The 16,977-nt window shown below is 43.0% G+C and overlaps 1 protein-coding gene across 1 annotated transcript; it reads right to left on the reverse strand.

Annotated features, from left to right (window-relative positions):
• Window positions 1–1,298: 1,298 nt before the first annotated feature.
• On the reverse strand, window positions 1,299–16,687 carry SDAD1 (SDA1 domain containing 1). The gene is made up of 22 exons (XM_086611504.1): window positions 16,598–16,687; window positions 16,382–16,486; window positions 15,903–16,001; window positions 15,633–15,743; window positions 14,211–14,282; window positions 14,018–14,118; window positions 12,617–12,674; window positions 11,760–11,834; window positions 10,868–10,969; window positions 10,321–10,390; window positions 9,459–9,562; window positions 8,691–8,748; window positions 8,060–8,118; window positions 7,612–7,688; window positions 7,283–7,380; window positions 6,793–6,869; window positions 6,265–6,397; window positions 4,651–4,748; window positions 3,990–4,180; window positions 3,415–3,499; window positions 2,852–3,013; window positions 1,299–1,407 (listed from the first exon to the last, which is right to left on the reverse strand). The coding sequence occupies exons 1-22, from the start codon at window positions 16,685–16,687 to the stop codon at window positions 1,357–1,359; spliced, it is 2,076 nt and encodes a 691-aa protein (XP_086467630.1). The 3' UTR covers window positions 1,299–1,356.
• Window positions 16,688–16,977: the final 290 nt, after the last annotated feature.

Consider the following 16,977-nt stretch of genomic DNA (forward strand, 5'->3'; position numbering starts at 1 on the left):
CAAAGGATGCGAAAAAAACAATTGCCTTTCCCTTACCAGCTCCCAAGTTTGGACATAAAGGCAAAAAACCCAACCCAAACCCTTGCGGTTTTTAAGTGCGGCTTGTACTCCCCCTCTCCTCCCCTTACTGGGGTCTCATCAGCTGCTGCTCCACTCGCCAACCCTGCACCACTACAGCTCCCCTGCATCCCTTTGCCTCTCCAGCTCTCAGCTACATATCCTGCACCTGGCCAGCTCTCTATCCTTGCCAAGTAGCAAAACCCACACAAACAAGACAAATAACAGGAGTTGGAATCAAAACAATTGTGCATTTGACATAAAAAAAACTCCCATTCCTAAGAGGAGAGAATTTCCATGTGAGAGATTAACATTAACCTGGTTTCCCAAGAAGGAAGGAAAAAAAACAGCCAAGCAAATGCTTTTCCAAGATACTGTGCATGTGGCACCTCTTTTGGCCCCACCAGAAAAAACAGTTATCAAAAAGAATTTAAACAAGGGTGGTACAGCTACCTCAAGTTTCAATTAAAACAGGTGGCTGGGTAAGTACAAATTACCCATTAATGGTCCCAGCAGAGGTCAAGGCTGAAGCAAGAGTCCATCCTTTGATGCAAAAAAATCGAAGTACTATAAAAATACTTTTTTAAAAAATAACACAAAAAACATCAGCAAGTCCCACCACCAGATGCACTGACACAGGAAATAACATTCCTTAGTTCTCTAGCAGCATGCGAGGCTGCTTTTCTATTTTAACAGCAACATGGAAACTATGTCCCATGTGCTAATTTTTTCTTGTTTTCTTCATGTATCATAATGAAACTCTTCCTCTCCCCACTTTTCACTTTAACTTAGCTGTATTTTAAGAATTTGGGTTTATGATTATTAAGCAGGTACAAACCAGATGCTTTGAAAATGGCCTAGTCTGTAAAAAATCACATCCCTAAGGCACAGACATGATGTCACATAGGCTTTTATGGACTGAGGCAGAATATTTTTTCCTTCCAATGATGTGTTCATGAATTGCTTCAAATAAATTATTTTCACAATATGGTTGAGTGTTTTAATACTTAGACATACAGAAGTAGCTCTAAATTAAATGATACTTAGTAACTGCTAATTGCCTTCATCCATAGAACGTTTTCAAGAATTAAAAAAGCTGCAATGTTAAGGGCCTCTTCTCTGTCCTACAGACATGATACCCAACAGATTGGAAGCGTTCCATTTCTAATTCTGAACAGAATAGTGAGAATGGCTTAAGGCATTTCAGTCATTTTTTCCCTTTTGGGTGATGGTAAAAATAAGCATTTCCAGGGCGATTTCTTCAAGGGTGATTCAGGACTCCTCTCCAGTATTGTTTTGTTATTTCAGCAGCCGTTTTCTCTTTTTCAGAAGTGCGTCTCGAAGAGCCAGCTACATGGGAAAGAAGAGTGGAATATTCAGGTAAGGAAATACTAGTTAAGGAGACAACACTGTCACATCCACAACCCTCTTGAATTTCTTCAGCCTCAGAAAATCAGTAACAGCTTATCTGCTAAATCTGGGAGCAGTAACTGGCAAATGCTACTGACTACACTGTGGTTATTTAGGTAAACTCAGTAGTAAAATTAACAACAGAGTTGGGCTTCCAGAAAAGTTTCAGTACAGCAGATCGTGTATTATGAAAAAGAGTAGTGTAACATCAGCTGTTCTTCCACTCACTCATGTTGAAGTACAAGACACCAAGAAAAAAAACTTCCATCCGGCTGAGAGGTAAGTAGGATTAAATGGCATTTTTTTCAAGAGTATTTAAAAGCTTCTTTTGAAGGAAGTGACAAAGGGATGCTAGAATTTTTGCAAGTGCCACATCACTCTGAAGAGATTTCATTCTTCATTTCGGACATGTTTCAGTTGGTAAAGGGCTTTAGCTCTGGACTGTAGACCAAAGTCAATTTTATTCTACCACCAAAGAGGGCAGAAAAACAGTGTCCTACAACAATGTTATTTCAACCCACTTTTAACAAATATTTCCAGATCATGGTCAATACAACTGATGCTCTTGTACAATTTCACAGAAAAAGTATGGAAAAATTCTTTCTCTCAGGATTAAGGGCTGAAACCATTCCAGATAGCATTTTACAAAAAGCAAGCCAAGTGCAATAATCTTTGTAAACAGCAGATTTATAAGAGTGCCTAGATTGTTTGTTTGTGACTTGTTGTGTGTGGATACCTGGGTTATTTGGGATGAGGCAAAGTGACACCAAATAAAAAAACTGCAAAGGCTATTGGTCCAAGTCTTCCTGTTTAACTGGATCACTTAGGACCCGTTCTCTCCTTGGAGTGTACAAACACTATCACTCTTGCTGCTCTTCATGCAACCAATTGCAGTCAAATACACATTATCCTAATGATACGATCCTGGAAACAAGTCACAAAGGAAGGTTTGTCCAAAAAGCATCTGAACACACTCTACCACAGGACAGAACCCAGCAACAAAAGACAAAAATCAACACTGCATAGAAACAAGTTCCTCCATCACAGGGTTATAGTCAGCGTTTTAATATGATCTTCTTCAACTGATATAAAGGAAAACAAACCACTTGGTCTTTGCCTCCCTAAGCTATACATGACTTGGCAGCAGAGCTTGGTCCTCAATGCACACTGAAGGTCATGAACCCACAAAAGCATTCCTCACCACTGCCATCTCCAATAGGATCCTGTGGGGAGGATTCAAGGGAAGCCACCTACCCACACACCTCTCCAGCAATTAAGCCATCAAACCCAACAGCAGACTAAGGGCACAGGACAGAAAGCACTTCACCTACTTTGCAAGTCTACTGCTCAGACTGCCCCATCTCTTTTCAGCATGAAATATTACCTGTTTTTCCCTGAACGAACGCTTATTTTTTGTCCGGACACTATGGCTGTATCTCATCATCATGAAGTTCTTGTGCTTTTTCTTTTCTTTATTGGAAGAGCTGGCAAATGGGTTAATTCTTGTTTTCTTTTTCACAAATTCTTTTCTATCTGTTTTTCCAGCCTAGAATAGATAACGTAACAGAAAAATGGGGTCACTTCCGCATTTTCTTTTCCCTGCAGTTAACATCAGCTGCTAAGGCCACAGGTTCTATAGTAGTACCAACAACCTCAGGTTGAGCATGACTTTTCATGTTACAAACATTCTTCCATGCTGGCTGTATTTCTTTAGTCACAGTAAAAAACGTGTGTGTCTATTTTCTTTGTCATCTGTGACCAAAAAGATGCTGTTGATGTGTTAGAGCCAAGCTGCAACAGCAACACACTACACAGAACTTGTCTCAAAACACAGATGGCAGCCAGGCACCTGTCATAGATACAACCCCACCACCTCCTCCTCCAGCAGCAGAGAAAAACACAACCCCAAACCTTCAACAGAGAACATGAATTGACCAAGTTGCTCACCATGGCAGTTGCCAACCTGGTCTCCTTGTCTGATTTCGGCTTCTTATGCAGATGTTCAATATCTCTGAGTGAAAGCAGCTCTCCCCTACGCACACAAAAACCCCACAAAAGGCTGTCACACACAAAACTTCATCTAGCAAGAAAAACAGAAATCCCTCATGACCCTTGGTCTCTCACACTACCATTTTATCTGAACTTGCACACTATCAGTTGTCATCCTTTCTCAGGCTAATCCTCACGCTCGGGACAACCCTTACTAAAGTCTCTCATGACTGTTTTCAAGTCCTGCTTTAACCACAAAGTGGAAGACACTCTGGAGATTAGGGAACTACTGCTACAAAGCACATGGCTATTAGCAGATTAGACCCTTAGTTCCCATCAGCCCCTCATGACTTTACTCCCAGGTACAAACAGACCCCCCAAGCCAGGACCCCCTCCTTCCAGGCTGTGTGGCTGTTTGCCACCTGCCACCAGCAGACACTGACAACAGCAGAGCTCCGCGCCCTCCAGCAATTAAAAGCTGAATTTCCAGGCTGTAGGAAAGACAAAGCACTCATTGATATTTCATATCCTACCTGCTCTCCTCTTCATCATCTATTTCAATCATTTTCCTCTTAGCAGCTTTGCCAGGTGCAGAATTAATTTCTTTGGAGAGCTGGGCAAGGCGTATTTTGTGGAAGTCTTCTTGGGTTAGCAGCCTGCTTGTACTGACTGCTGCAGCTTTGGCTTTTCTTTCCTCTATAGGCATGCTTTTCACCTTCTCTGCCTTTTGAACAAAGTGCAAAAGAAAAATTATCTGGAGCTTTCCAAACCATTTCTGTGCCATATTCCATGACCTTAGCCTCCCAAATACCTACGTAAGGGCAATATTGTCAGGAAATGCTTTAAACAGCTGTTGGGATTCTTCACAGTCCTATATGCAATGTGTATTATTAAAATAAGGTAGGACTTGCACTCCTTCCTGTTTCAGAGTCAATGAAAGCACTCATCATATAAATATCATAGCTCTGCAAGAACTTAGCACTAGGACAGAACTCCCCCATCTCTTCTCCTCACTACGCACGCACTTAGGCACAGGTGCCAGATAGTACTTCGGCCTCACCAATTCTGGTCAAGTTACTCCCGAGACCTCCATAGGTAGTTATAAGAAGCCACATGAAGGTATAGAGGAAGACAATCGGGTCTGCTATTTGAAAGCCTTATTTTTATTTGGGTTACAAGACACTTCAAACTCACTACTTCTTGCTGCTCCTCATCTGAGGAGTGATGCACATCAATCCATTCTCCATCTTCATTATCTTCTTCCTCACTCAGACTAGCACTCTCCCATCCATCTGCTCAGAGGAAGAAATGCACAATATTGTTAATATAGATTCAGTTTAACTGCTGCAGTGTGAAATAACTTCAGACTGGATCGCAAGCTCTCACCACCTTTGATGACCTATCAGGTAACTGAATTTACACCCAGGGACACACTTACCCAACAGGCAAGTTGTAGCACTTCAGCCTCAGAACTACATAGACATTACCAAGATATAAGATAAGTCACACACCTGATCACTATTTGGTTATGATTTTTAGAAGACATCCACAGCTTACCAGACCAGCAGCTCCCATGCTGTCCCACTAGCCAGTTCAGCTACCAAATTCCATCTGGCTTACAACCAATTCAGAGCTGTGTAAAAAACCTCAGCTTTGATTCCTCTGCACACTCACATCACAGGCACACTCCATTACAGACATAAAATTTTCTAGTGATAACGGCAGTGCGAGATCTTGGAAAACACACACACCCCTACCCCCCAACAGACTGCTTCAAACAGCCATCACTTTTTGTCATTACTGTGAGCTGTAATCACCTTAACACAATTCTTGATGATGAGCTTCCTACAAGCCTGGAACCATGGTGATCAGAACGTTGACAGGAACTGCCTTCAATTACACTTGCTCCCCTCAAAAGCAAACCAACTGCAGAACACGGCCAAAGCAGCTCACAACAGCAGGCTGTACCATAATGCTATGCTCTGCAAAGGCTAACTCTCATCTGAAGTTCCAGATCCTCAAAACAAAGTGCATTTGGGACATTGCCTGAATCAACACTCTAGTTTGTGGATGCTCATCCTTACTACACTATTCAGTAAGGGTCTTCCCCACTTCCTGCCATCTAAACCAAGAAGGGAAGCATTGCAATTCATAGCTAAGTGACTTCCTACAGTATATGCATTGCTCTTCCTCACTGTTGCTCCAACTGACTGTGCTGAAGTTACCAGCTTCAGAAACCCCAGCAAAGATTGTTATCCTGATCGCTGTATTCAGATGCGTAGGAAACATGACATCTGAGGGTGTTCATCCCTCCAGTACACCTCTGCTGCCCTATCTCCAAATCCCTCAGGCTTTCTTTGCCAAACTCTTCCACCTTGATTTCAGTCCCTCCCCATCTTTTTTTTCCTGATCCACACAGCAGTTCCAGGTTGTGTGGAGCATTTACCCAGGAAGTGAATTTAAGCAGCCAAATGCTATTTTTAAGTACAAGCTCAGTGTTTAGCATGGAGCAAGAACTTTTCTTTACGAAAAGCTAAAGGCTTCCTAGCTGAACAAAGTTAGTTCCTCTGCTTTGCCATCCTTCAGCATCTGTCACACAAAGCAACACACAGTACCACACTTGACTGGATAAACTGTGCTTAGTTGAGGAGAGCATCAGTTCTTCCAAACTGACAAAACCCAACACCTGCAAACCATGCAGCATGCAACAGCAGCAAACGATAAGCAGGAAGGCCATGTTTGGCATCCAAATCAAGTCTTGGTGACAATAATACTCAAAGTAGAAGTGGTAAAGAAAAAAAGGCCAACCTTCCTCTTGATTTCCTCCCTTTTCCTTTTGACTCTCAACATCCAGTACTTCTGCTCCTGGAATATAATCTTTAGCATCCAGTTCTCCATATTCATGAATCCTGGCTTCCAACGAGGCCTCTGTAGGCTTACCCTGCAAGTTACCAAAACAGATGTTCACCAGGCTGCTATTTTAATGCTCACAAATCCATGAAAAAAGTTAGGGGAGAGGAGGGTGCAGGTGGAAAAGGCAAGTTCTGCCTGGTAAAATAAGCCAAGATATTAAATTACTAACAAGTTGAACCAACTCTACATAGATAGTCAAGCTTCTGTTGCACAATCCTTCTGTCCATGAATCTGATGAAATTCAACTGAGGAAATCCCAAAATAAGAGCACAGCACATCAACAGGCAGCAAGGGAGCAGTCAGGACAAGGACAAGGGCGTAATTCCACCTCATTCTCAAGAGGTGATGAGACCAATTCTCACCATCATTTTTGAGCACATAAGCCTACATTTATAGTGAATACAAAGCACATCAAACACTCACCCTGAATTTCTTCTGCAGCATCTCTGGATTCAGAGAACGGAAAAGGTGTATCAGAGTTCTTGCAGACATCATCACATCTACCCAGAAACAGAGAGAGTCAAGATTAAGTATAGAAAAGCAGAATTCTGAGCAAACTGAAAGCTCACTCAGAAAAAATCAATATGTGCAGCCTGCTCGTGCCTTTTCTGAAGTTACAGCTCCCTCTGATTTCTCTAATGCAGATCCAGCTACTCCTTAGGGCCAAAACTTCATAGCAAGCCGTTTCTGTTGTTCTGTTTTGTCCATGAGTTCTGCTACCATAACTACTCTTGGCTGTTTTGTCTCCTATGTACATACACTCAAAATACAGACAAGAGGCATGTTGAAAAAGATGCCTCTCAGCCCACATTAAAACAATTAGGACATCACTATTATTAAGGTTATAACAATGGAGAACCAGATGATACAGGAGAAACAAGATCTACAAGTAACATACATGTAATTCACTTACTTTTGTTTTTGTGAGTCTTGTACTGAACAAGGTCTTGGAGCAGATCTTCCGTCATGGCTAAGGGACATCTCGCAGTGATTTCTTTTATCGCGTTGATTCTAAAAAAATAAGACATGAATATAAGAGAAATCAAGTCATAGCACCAAGCACAGCAACTCATCCTTCTGAGGAACTTAGAACACTCCCAAAAACAGTAAGGGACATTTATGCTGAGATACTGTGAGACAATAGTGTGAATGACACCACTAAGTTGGAGGTGGTTGAAAGAAGAAGAATAATTTTCCACATTAAGTGAGAGTTACATGGATTTCACAAGATTCTGCACCCACCCTACGGTCATGACCTCCCCAGAATTCTTGTCGGTGACGAAGTTGTTGGCAATGGTCATTAACACTGACTGGATAATCTGAAAACAAGAAAAAAGGTTTAATAACCTTAATGTGTACTTTTAAAACTGTGAAAGTTTTTCATATTATTAATTAACCAACAGAGCCCGTAAAGAAAGACAGAGCTCAGGACTAGTCATCATATCCTGTGAATATCTTCTAGACAAAAATTCTCTTGCAGGAAGGAGGACAGCAGACACGGGTGGATTTTCTCCCTTCATGTAAAACAACCCCTTCAAACTCGCAGAAGCAGGCAAAATTCCTCTAAGCTTTTCCAGACAAAAGGTTTTACCAGACTCCCTTTTCCCCCTCCCCACGACTGCACTCACTTATATTTCCAGGCTGGCTCGCTGTCCATTTTTAACATCACCAAATTAGGTGGAGTACTGACCTCAGGTGGCACAAGCTGATGCGCAGCCTGTGCAGCAAACAGAAGAATCTTTGTCACTTCTGGAAAAAAAAGTGGAAAGGAGATGTCTAAGTTCATTGTCGCAGCTTAGTCTGGCCAATAAACACACTCACCAACAAAACTAACTCAACAAGCTGCTCAGTCTAAGTCTCAAAGCTATTTCAGTGTGAATTTATTTGGGACAACAGTTTCTACTCTCCCACCAAGGATTAGGAACTAATCTGGTCTCCACCCCAGCAGCAGTGCAGGCCATTACCAGCCAGCTGAGATGAAAATAAATGCTCTACAACTTGAGTGAAACACTTGTCAAACACACATGCCTCAACTAGTAAGGATTTGCAAGGAACTAGGGACTCCAGAGATGCATTTGATTCCACTGCTGGAGTTCCTCAAACGCCCAAGTGAAGAGCACTGAGTGCACACAGCTTCCATCCAAGTCTAAAGCCCTCTGCACCTCTGGCAGTTGTGGCCTCCTTCTTGCTTCATCCACACTCTCTGGACTAATCCTACTTCCTACTAAGCTTCCACTACCTATTCCTTTACAGCACCACTGGTAAGAACTGACTTTTCACATGACATGGACCAGCAGCGATACCTACTAGTAGCTACTTACCTCTCTGATGGGGCTGTAGGAATCTCTGAACGAAGGGGTAAAAGTTAAAAAGGAGAAGCTGCAAGAAGGAAATTAGTACAAGATTAGCTTCTTGTCTTTTAACTTGAGATCACCTTCATAGGCTGACATGCTTTAAAACATTGATTCTACACAGCTTGCTTTCTAAACACCTTCGATGTCAGTCCATGAGCCATCCTCCTCTCTTGAGCTTGACATATGTGGGTATAAAGAAATTAGTTTTGCAAAGGAAATACAAGGCTCTATCCTACAAGCTGTAAAATCCCGAGGATAGTTCTTGTTACGCTGCACAGAATTCAAATTAGGGCATTCTGCTACGCCATCCTACAACGTGCCAATTGATTTTGCATTGAGGACACACGTTCTCTGCCAAACCAGAACATGACTCCAGTCATTTTGATCCCACTTGGGCCATATCTCAGAATACCTTTGAGGACTGCTTTTCCAAGTCCTTCTTTCAATCATCTCCCAGGAGCACGCAGGTCTTGAACAAGACATGTTCCCCTACTTCTTAGGGACATCCCAGCTATTCCAGACCAACAGTGTTCTCCAGCAGAGTTTACTCAGTACCACACAAGCACTCCGGCACTGCGCCGTTCCATGAGGCCCACTGGCAAGTGTACCTGACCATACACCTGCACTTTCCACATACATCAAATTTAAACCTCATTAGCCAGAGGTCTAACGCCAGAGCACACCAATCCACCCAAACCAGGCTGGCTACCACCAGACCATTACACAATTATCTACCTCGTGTATTCCAACCAGCCTAGATATGAGGTCCATGAGCATCATCTTCACTTCAAATCGCTCCTTACAGTTCTCCAGCTGTTTCAGCAGTTTCTCTGCAAAGTCTGGAGGAAACAGTAATAGATTAGTGGTAGACTTGAACAACACAAAGCAGAACTCAGCTGGGATTAGGTTAAAAAAGGCAGTCAGTTTGGTCTAAGTTTTTTTTAGAGCCCCAGTGCCCTTGTAGAGAAGAAATTAAAGGTGGTCAGAGCACTACTCCTAGTGGGTTACTTTTCTTCACAGGCCTAGAAAGTCTAAAGCTGTGCACAGGTTCAGCACAGAGGTAAACTCAGAGGTTCCACAACATCATAAACACAGGGTCAGTATTTAAAGCTAGATTTTTTTAATATATAATTTTTGGGTTCATCTGAAAAGTGAAATCCCCTGAAGTTCACTAGATCAGACTAAGACCAAGTAGAGTGATACGAGACAAACAAACTAGTAATAGGAACACATTTTTGAAGGGGGCTAAGCCATCTAAGTTTTAGTAGATAAACTACTCCTCTGTCACACAAATTACAGCCTCCACACATCCAAGAGGTAGAGAGCCACATCCCAATCTGTAGCAACCGAAAGCCAACGACCTAGTATTGCTTGTTCCTTGTCTGACTATGTGCAAGTGCTCCACCATGACAAGCACAACAGGATTGATCTTCCTTTTTTGGAGTGCTACAGAACTCTAGGATAACACACACTAGGAGCATCTCACAGTCTCATTTGTATCTACTCATTACTATCATTCTCCTTGGAAAGTTCTGTCTTAACCTCAGTGTCAGGGATTAAACAACCTTGAAAAAAGATAGAAACAACGCATGCTTACCTTGGGGATCATGAATCAAGTGAATAGCAGAGAAATTGAACACCTCTGGCTTGCTCTTCTTCTTGTGTTTCTGCATGGCAAAAAGAGTGAGAGAAATTCTTGTTTCCATGAAACAAGCTTCAAAGGCTGCAGTTTCATGCTGGTGCTAAAAGCAGCTATTTGCTATTTTTCACTTGAAGAAGAGGCACTTGGACTCTAACAAGTAAACTATCACTCTTTTCAACTGCATTGAGTTTTCTGCCACCTGAAGCAACCGGAGCTGCTTTAAAAACTAATTTATCAGGACACTACATACTTCGAAGCAGGGGACCACACAAAGGGTACCCAAAGCAGAACTAATCCCCAACTTAGACTCCAAGTCTGTTTCAAAACAGCTCTCTTCCAGGCAAACATGGCATTACGCCTGGCCAACTGATGCTAGAACACTTGAGGACCTGTACCTAGAACAGATAGCTAAAGCTAGCAAAGATGACAGGGCAACAGCATGTCTTCTGCTCTTGAAGGATGAAGCTAAAAACACTAGGAAGTTGGATGCCATTCTAGTCACCTTGAGAACCTTCATCGCTTTTTCCAGTTTTTTCTTTCGCTTGGTAGTTTTCTTGTTAGTTGCATACCGTACCATCAGATCTCTGGCTGTGGGAACATCGTCCTTGAGACAGAAAGGAAAACAAGACTCAAGTGACATCAGGCTTCAAAACAGCAATCAGAAATCAACGGTATTGATGTTTTTCAGGATTATGTACTCTTAAGTGAAAACTCTCCCTAAACTTCCTTATACAAAACCAGTAGCACTTCAAATCCCAATTCCATAAAACTAGCTACCTACATGCAAGAGAGATCACCAACACTTAACAACACATCAACTCAGGAGTTGGCACAGCTGCTTAAGCACAGAGTATTTTGCAGTCAGACAAATACTGCTATCTTGTATTGCGAGGTTCTAGACTCAAATCCTATTAGCTTATCAGCCTTCTCAAGCTAACTGATTTATGTTCATTTGTCCATAAAAGGGAAATGGAAGACAAAAAGGAAAACAAAAGTACAAACAGACAGCTAAACAATTAAACCAGCTTCCAATACACCAGGTGAAAGTCTCTTCCCACACTTCTGCATTCCACTTCTAGTCATTTGTGTATTCATGAACCAGACTGACTAGTCCCTGCTTATGTCTTCCCAGTGAAGTTATTCCTTCAGAAGGAGAACAGGAAAGCCAAGGAGCTCTTTGCATTAGTCTTTAGACAGGCAGTAAAGCCATTCTGCTGTCAATTTGAGACAGCTGTCAAAACCACTGAACTTTTCGTGAAGTGTAGGAGCATCTGGAGAAAACAGGATGTAAAACAAAGTAGCCCAGAGGCAGACAGACTGGCGGAGTCAGGGTTGCTAGGATGCCAGACCTGCTAAGAGTCTCAAAACCAGAGAGATTTTATCACAACACCCACCTCAGATTCCGATTCGCTGTCTTGTTTCTCGTCTTCATCCTTCCCAAGGAAGAACTTCAAAGCAGCAACTAACACCTGAAAAGCAAAGTAGGCTTATGCAAGATAGGACAAGCTGACAAGAATATTTAGCACAGCCCTACATCCACATCGTAGGTTATGCAAAGGCTCATAATTTTTTTTAGGTATGGATTCAAACAGAGAGCAAAACAAATTAAACAGAAAACCAGAGGTGTTTTAGACACACAGTCAATTTCTGCAGCCCATTCTCATCAGCAACACATGCACAGCTGACAACCAAGGCAGTGCTCAAAGGCTAAACTTGTATTAGTTTACATGGGTTTGTTTGTGAGGTGCTTTTTGGTGGGTTTTTTTTAGGTTTTTGTTGGTAGTTTTTTATTCCAAGTAACAGCTTTTGGACCTTCATAGTGGAATACCTTGTCTCAAACCGTAACCTAAGTGTTCAAAGCCTCCAGCACTGCAGAACTGACAGAGATGACAAGGCCTAAGATCCACTCAAGCCCCAGGCAGGATACCAGCTCTCTTGACATTTAACAAATTAAAGCCTTCCCGTGCTCATCAAAAAGAGGTGATATTCTGACAGTCTCTTTGGGCAACAGCAGAAAGCACACATACCCTCCCCACACCAGCCTGCACACACTCGCAATTCTGCTGCTCTGTACCTAAGCACCAAATGCCACCTCCTCTCACAACAGAAACAGCATTTTGAAAATAATCCAAGCAGAAGACACCTCATCAGTGAAGCCCATTAGCAATCAAAGTACTGAAAAGACCAGCTGAGCGCACAGGAAAAACAGCTTCAGTAACATCCCGTTTCATCAATCCATTTCTGTTCTCACCTTTGTCACTTTGGAAAAGCAGGCAGTTGTGATGACGTTTACTGTTTTGGCATCGTTCCTGGAATAAACCAAAATATCACCTTTTACTTAGTTTGGCCATGTCAAGTCATTCTCAGAAAACCAAGTCTCATGAAACGTGACTCCTAACCATCAGGTAGCTTCATCACCATCGAGTCTCTTAATGCTCCAAGTAGATTTGCAAACAAAAAACTTAAGCTTCTGTCTTTTTCTTTTTTCCTTCTAACAAAGCAGTAGCTTCATCTAAATTAACACTTGCATTCTATATAGTTCATGATGTGACTCCAGGGACACTAAGAAGAACCTCCAGTAATATAACTGAAGACAGATTACCAGTTTACTGATAAAAACAATAAACTCCCTGTCAAGTAAACAAACAAAAAGATTATTTCAGAACTCTAACTTGTATTAGAAAAATCAACTATATAGTTGATGCTCTCAAAACTCCTAAGGAATAAAGCCGCAGGAATTAATGTTATTTTACACCAAATCTCACATACTTACAAACCTACTTACTAAAATTGCTCAAGTCTTAACTTTTCAGCAACACTATCTTTCAGGAGTCTGTTTTCTCTCCCTTGTCATAACCTATTCTATTTCATTTTCGAGATGTGTAAGCAGCAAACATGCTGCTCACCGGCAGCATCACCTGTTGCATTTTTTAGAGTTCATTTCTGTGCAATAACAAAGAAGAGAAAAGGAGTTAAACACTGAACAGCTTTTAAGTCTTCAATGTGTATTCACAGTCAAAAAGCAAGTAGAGTACCATCTCCTCATGTGTTTTACTGCTGGGTCACATCTGCTCCAGCGTTTTGCAACACAACACAAGATTATTAGATATGAGACAGGAACTGACAGCACTCCTGGTGCTTTTACTCATTTCAGTACTTACCTAGACAGCAATTTTTCAGGCTGCTATCTACTAAAAATAGGAGTTGTAGTATAGCTTGACCCAAAAAGCCCAAAACTCCAAGGATCCATTAGATCAGTCTTCTAGAATGACCTTATAGAGTGAAGACAACCAGAAAAACCCTAAAATTCCTCTTCCTGTTGTACACAACAACCTATACGCCAACACTGGCAGCTTTCATGTGCAAAAGCTCAAAAAATCAAGCTGCACACCGCTTCTTTCCAATGCAACACTTGAAATTTACACCCTGTTTTCATACCAAAACATCGAAGATGAAACCTAAATAACTTTGACATTACATACAAGACAGTCTTTTTTACCACTTAAATAACATTCCACAAAACACAGCCCCAAGACAATATATTTTTAGGTCACAGCCCCTCAATATAACCTTTTGCACTAGGTGCCACGAGTGACCTCAGGAAGGCCGCTCCATCATAAATAAGGAATCAACACAAGCCTGCCAGACCTACCAAATATTCCTTCTGTACAGTTCTATCATCACATCTAGAGATATCTTGGCAGCAGTGGGATTGCTGTCTCTCAACATCGTATACATGAAATTCTGCAGTGTCTGAGAAAGAAGTTTGGAAACTTTTATTATCACAAGTCTTGAACAGCATCAAGGGGTTACATGGAAATATATCTGAAAGCTCAACCACTTACTGTGTTTACTTTATTATTTTTGTGCTTAGCATTGACATTCTTGATGTCCGACACGATGTGAGTATATAAAGTCTGCAAATGGAGAAATCAGAGAATAACCACTAAGACATGCAGAAAACAAAGCAGATATGTCCCAGTTCCCCCAAAGCCTCAAATAACTGAAACAGACCAAACTGATCACCACCCATATGTTACAGCTGAAAAACAACAAGAAGTTATCCTGTAACTTCTCAAATATGCTTAATTTTGAGTTATTTGTCAAGTGTACTTAATTTACAGTACAAAGAGTGAGGCAACAAAATGAACAGCATGAAATAAGGCTTCAAAAAAAATACCCCATCCTTAAATGCCTGTTTTGTTCAGGCACCTTCTGCTGGACAGTTTAGTAATTCTGGTAGCAGAAAGCAAGTATTTCAACTTATATGGCAGAAAACCTGAAATATCGTAGCTGGTCTAGTTTTATCCTGGTTTTGACTGAGACAGACATAGTTTTTCTGTTTAGCAGCTAGCAGAGCTCTGTCTTGTAGCTGCAGTCTGGCATTTGCTGAAAAAAATGTTGATAGCACACTGCTGTTGGTATTTGGTCATGAGACCTCAAGGACTTTTCAGCAGCTTTGGTTTTGTCAGCATGCAGGAGCACAACCAGCTGAGGGAAAGCTTAGCCAGGACCAGGAGCCCACAGCTCCCCTTGTGAGTGGAGCTTAGAGTGGGGATTGAGGGCCAAACTGCCCAACAGAGCATTCCAGACCACGCAACACCAAACTGGCCAACAGAGCGTTCTAGACCACGCAACGCCATGCCCAGTATAGACATGAGGGCTGACTAGGAAAAGCTTTGGCTCTTCCAGGACTGTGTTCCGAAGGCACTGTCTCTTTTTGGGCCTCTCCACGCAATCTAGGATTGCGGTGCCCAGACTCACCTGTTGGGGATCACTTGCTGGGATGGGACAGGCCTTGGTCACCAGGTGGTGAGCAATTACACTGAGCAAGACTTGTTTGTTTAATATTATCCATATGTACCCTCATATGTTATTATTATATTGTACTTAACTCACAAGCCTCCGTCCCTTTTCCTCTTTAATTCTCTCCCCCATTCCCCAGCAATAGGGGCAGGTGAGCAAGCACCTGTGTGGCTTTTAATTGCCAGCTCAGCAATTAAGAATTCTCACCAAGAATCCATTTCAGGCTGGTCTCAGAGCTCCACCTTCATGGCTTTCACCTGGAGACACACAAGCTGCTCAGTCCCCAGCACAGGACAGCAGTGCCACAGCATGGTAAAAATGGTTACAGCAGCATGCCTCATTGACTAACCCAACATAGAGATCAAGTCTTGCCTCTGGCACAGTCAGATGATGAAAAACAACAGCTATTTTTAACTTGTTTACTAAGGAAAAGAGAGAAAATTTTTTTCAGCACAGCTTACTTTTCGTAGTAGCTTATCATGACACCTCAGCAACTGAAAGAAGAGCTCCAGCAAACTTGTTGGATTTATTAGGTTTTTGTTTCTTAACAAGATCAATGCCTTACAGAAGGTCTGTGAAAGAGAAACAGGCAATCAGAACCAAAATTTCATAACACCCTCCAGTTTCCATCTTCATTAACAATTAAAAAGCAAACCATAAGCTCTAATCTCACACACCAACAGCTTATTTTAACCACAGGACACCAAAACACCTCTTGGTGTGGGACTTACCATGCGCAGGTCTACATCCAGGACAGTATGGTGGTAGGAGAGCAGCTCCTTCAGCTGCTGGGGAAAGTTGGCCATGTGTTCTGGGTAGCAGTGGGCAACCTGGACAGAGACAGAGCCAGCTGAGCTCACTAGGAGAATCTTGGGGCCACCCCATAACCCTGGGACAGTGTGAGATCTTGTAAGCAACCCAAAAAAGTATACTTGTTTAAAATAACTATTCAATACACACAATGAAAAGTAAGTTATGATCCATGCCCAGGTGTCAGAGCTACAGTGCAATTAAAAACAAACTTTTAAAAAACTGAACCAAAGCTCAAAATTAAAAGCTCTATTTCTGGAAAAACACAACCCCGCTGCAAAATCTGGGAGAAAACACAGTTTTAGGGCAACCCCGCCAAGGCTGTCCCCGCAAAACAGAGCGCGACACACTCGGCAGGACCTGCTCCGCTCCGGACCCAGATGCCACGGCTGCGGCTCACCTGTGCCAGGAACATGACCAGCTCTGCCAGCTCCTTACTGGGCTTGTCCGGCTGGAAGGAGAAGATCTCCACATGGGACTGGTAGTGGTGGTACTGCTGGAGGAACTGAGCACACGATGGGGGGGCGGGTGTGAGCGGGCACAGCCCACACCTGCCCCCGGCCCACCGCGCCCCGGCCCCGGCACCACCTCCCGCTCCCGCCGCCCGGCGACCCACCTCTTCGGTGTAGGACGGCGGGTCGCGCTTGATGAGGTTCTGCAGCTGCGGCAGGTTGCTGGGCAGCTTGTTCCCCTGGCGGCCCGACATGGCGGCACCGCGCCGCCGCCCGCACGCCGCCGCTCCCGGCACACGTGAACTACCGGCCGGGCGCCGCCATCTCGGCCCGCCCCCCCCGACCGGCGCCGCCGAGGGACAAACTTCAGCGATCGCAACGGCTGCCCCGCAGCGCTCCTGCGCAAGGGGAGAGCGGCGGAAACGCAGCTTTTCGCGGGCGGGTCTGCCTCCGGGCCCGGAAAGGGTTTGGCCGATCTCAAGGAAGTGAGACACCCGTGTAATTCGGAGGGCATCGCCTCCGCAGCTTTCCATGGATTTCTCGT

Source organism: Tauraco erythrolophus, chromosome 5 (genome assembly GCF_009769465.1).
Source record: "Tauraco erythrolophus isolate bTauEry1 chromosome 5, bTauEry1.pri, whole genome shotgun sequence".
NCBI lineage: Eukaryota > Metazoa > Chordata > Aves > Musophagiformes > Musophagidae > Tauraco > Tauraco erythrolophus.

Bases quoted from the DNA above. Each gene is read 5' to 3' on its own strand.
- SDAD1 (XM_086611504.1), bottom strand. From the start codon at position 16,687: ATGTCGGGCCGCCAGGGGAACAAGCTGCCCAGCAACCTGCCGCAGCTG. The intron at 8,119-8,690 runs GTAAGTAGCTAC...TTTTTTTTCCAG, and splicing joins CCTACAGCCCCATCAGAGAG to AAGTGACAAAGATTCTTCTG. The intron at 4,749-6,264 runs GTTGGCCTTTTT...TCCTCTGAGCAG, and splicing joins GGGAGGAAATCAAGAGGAAG to ATGGATGGGAGAGTGCTAGT.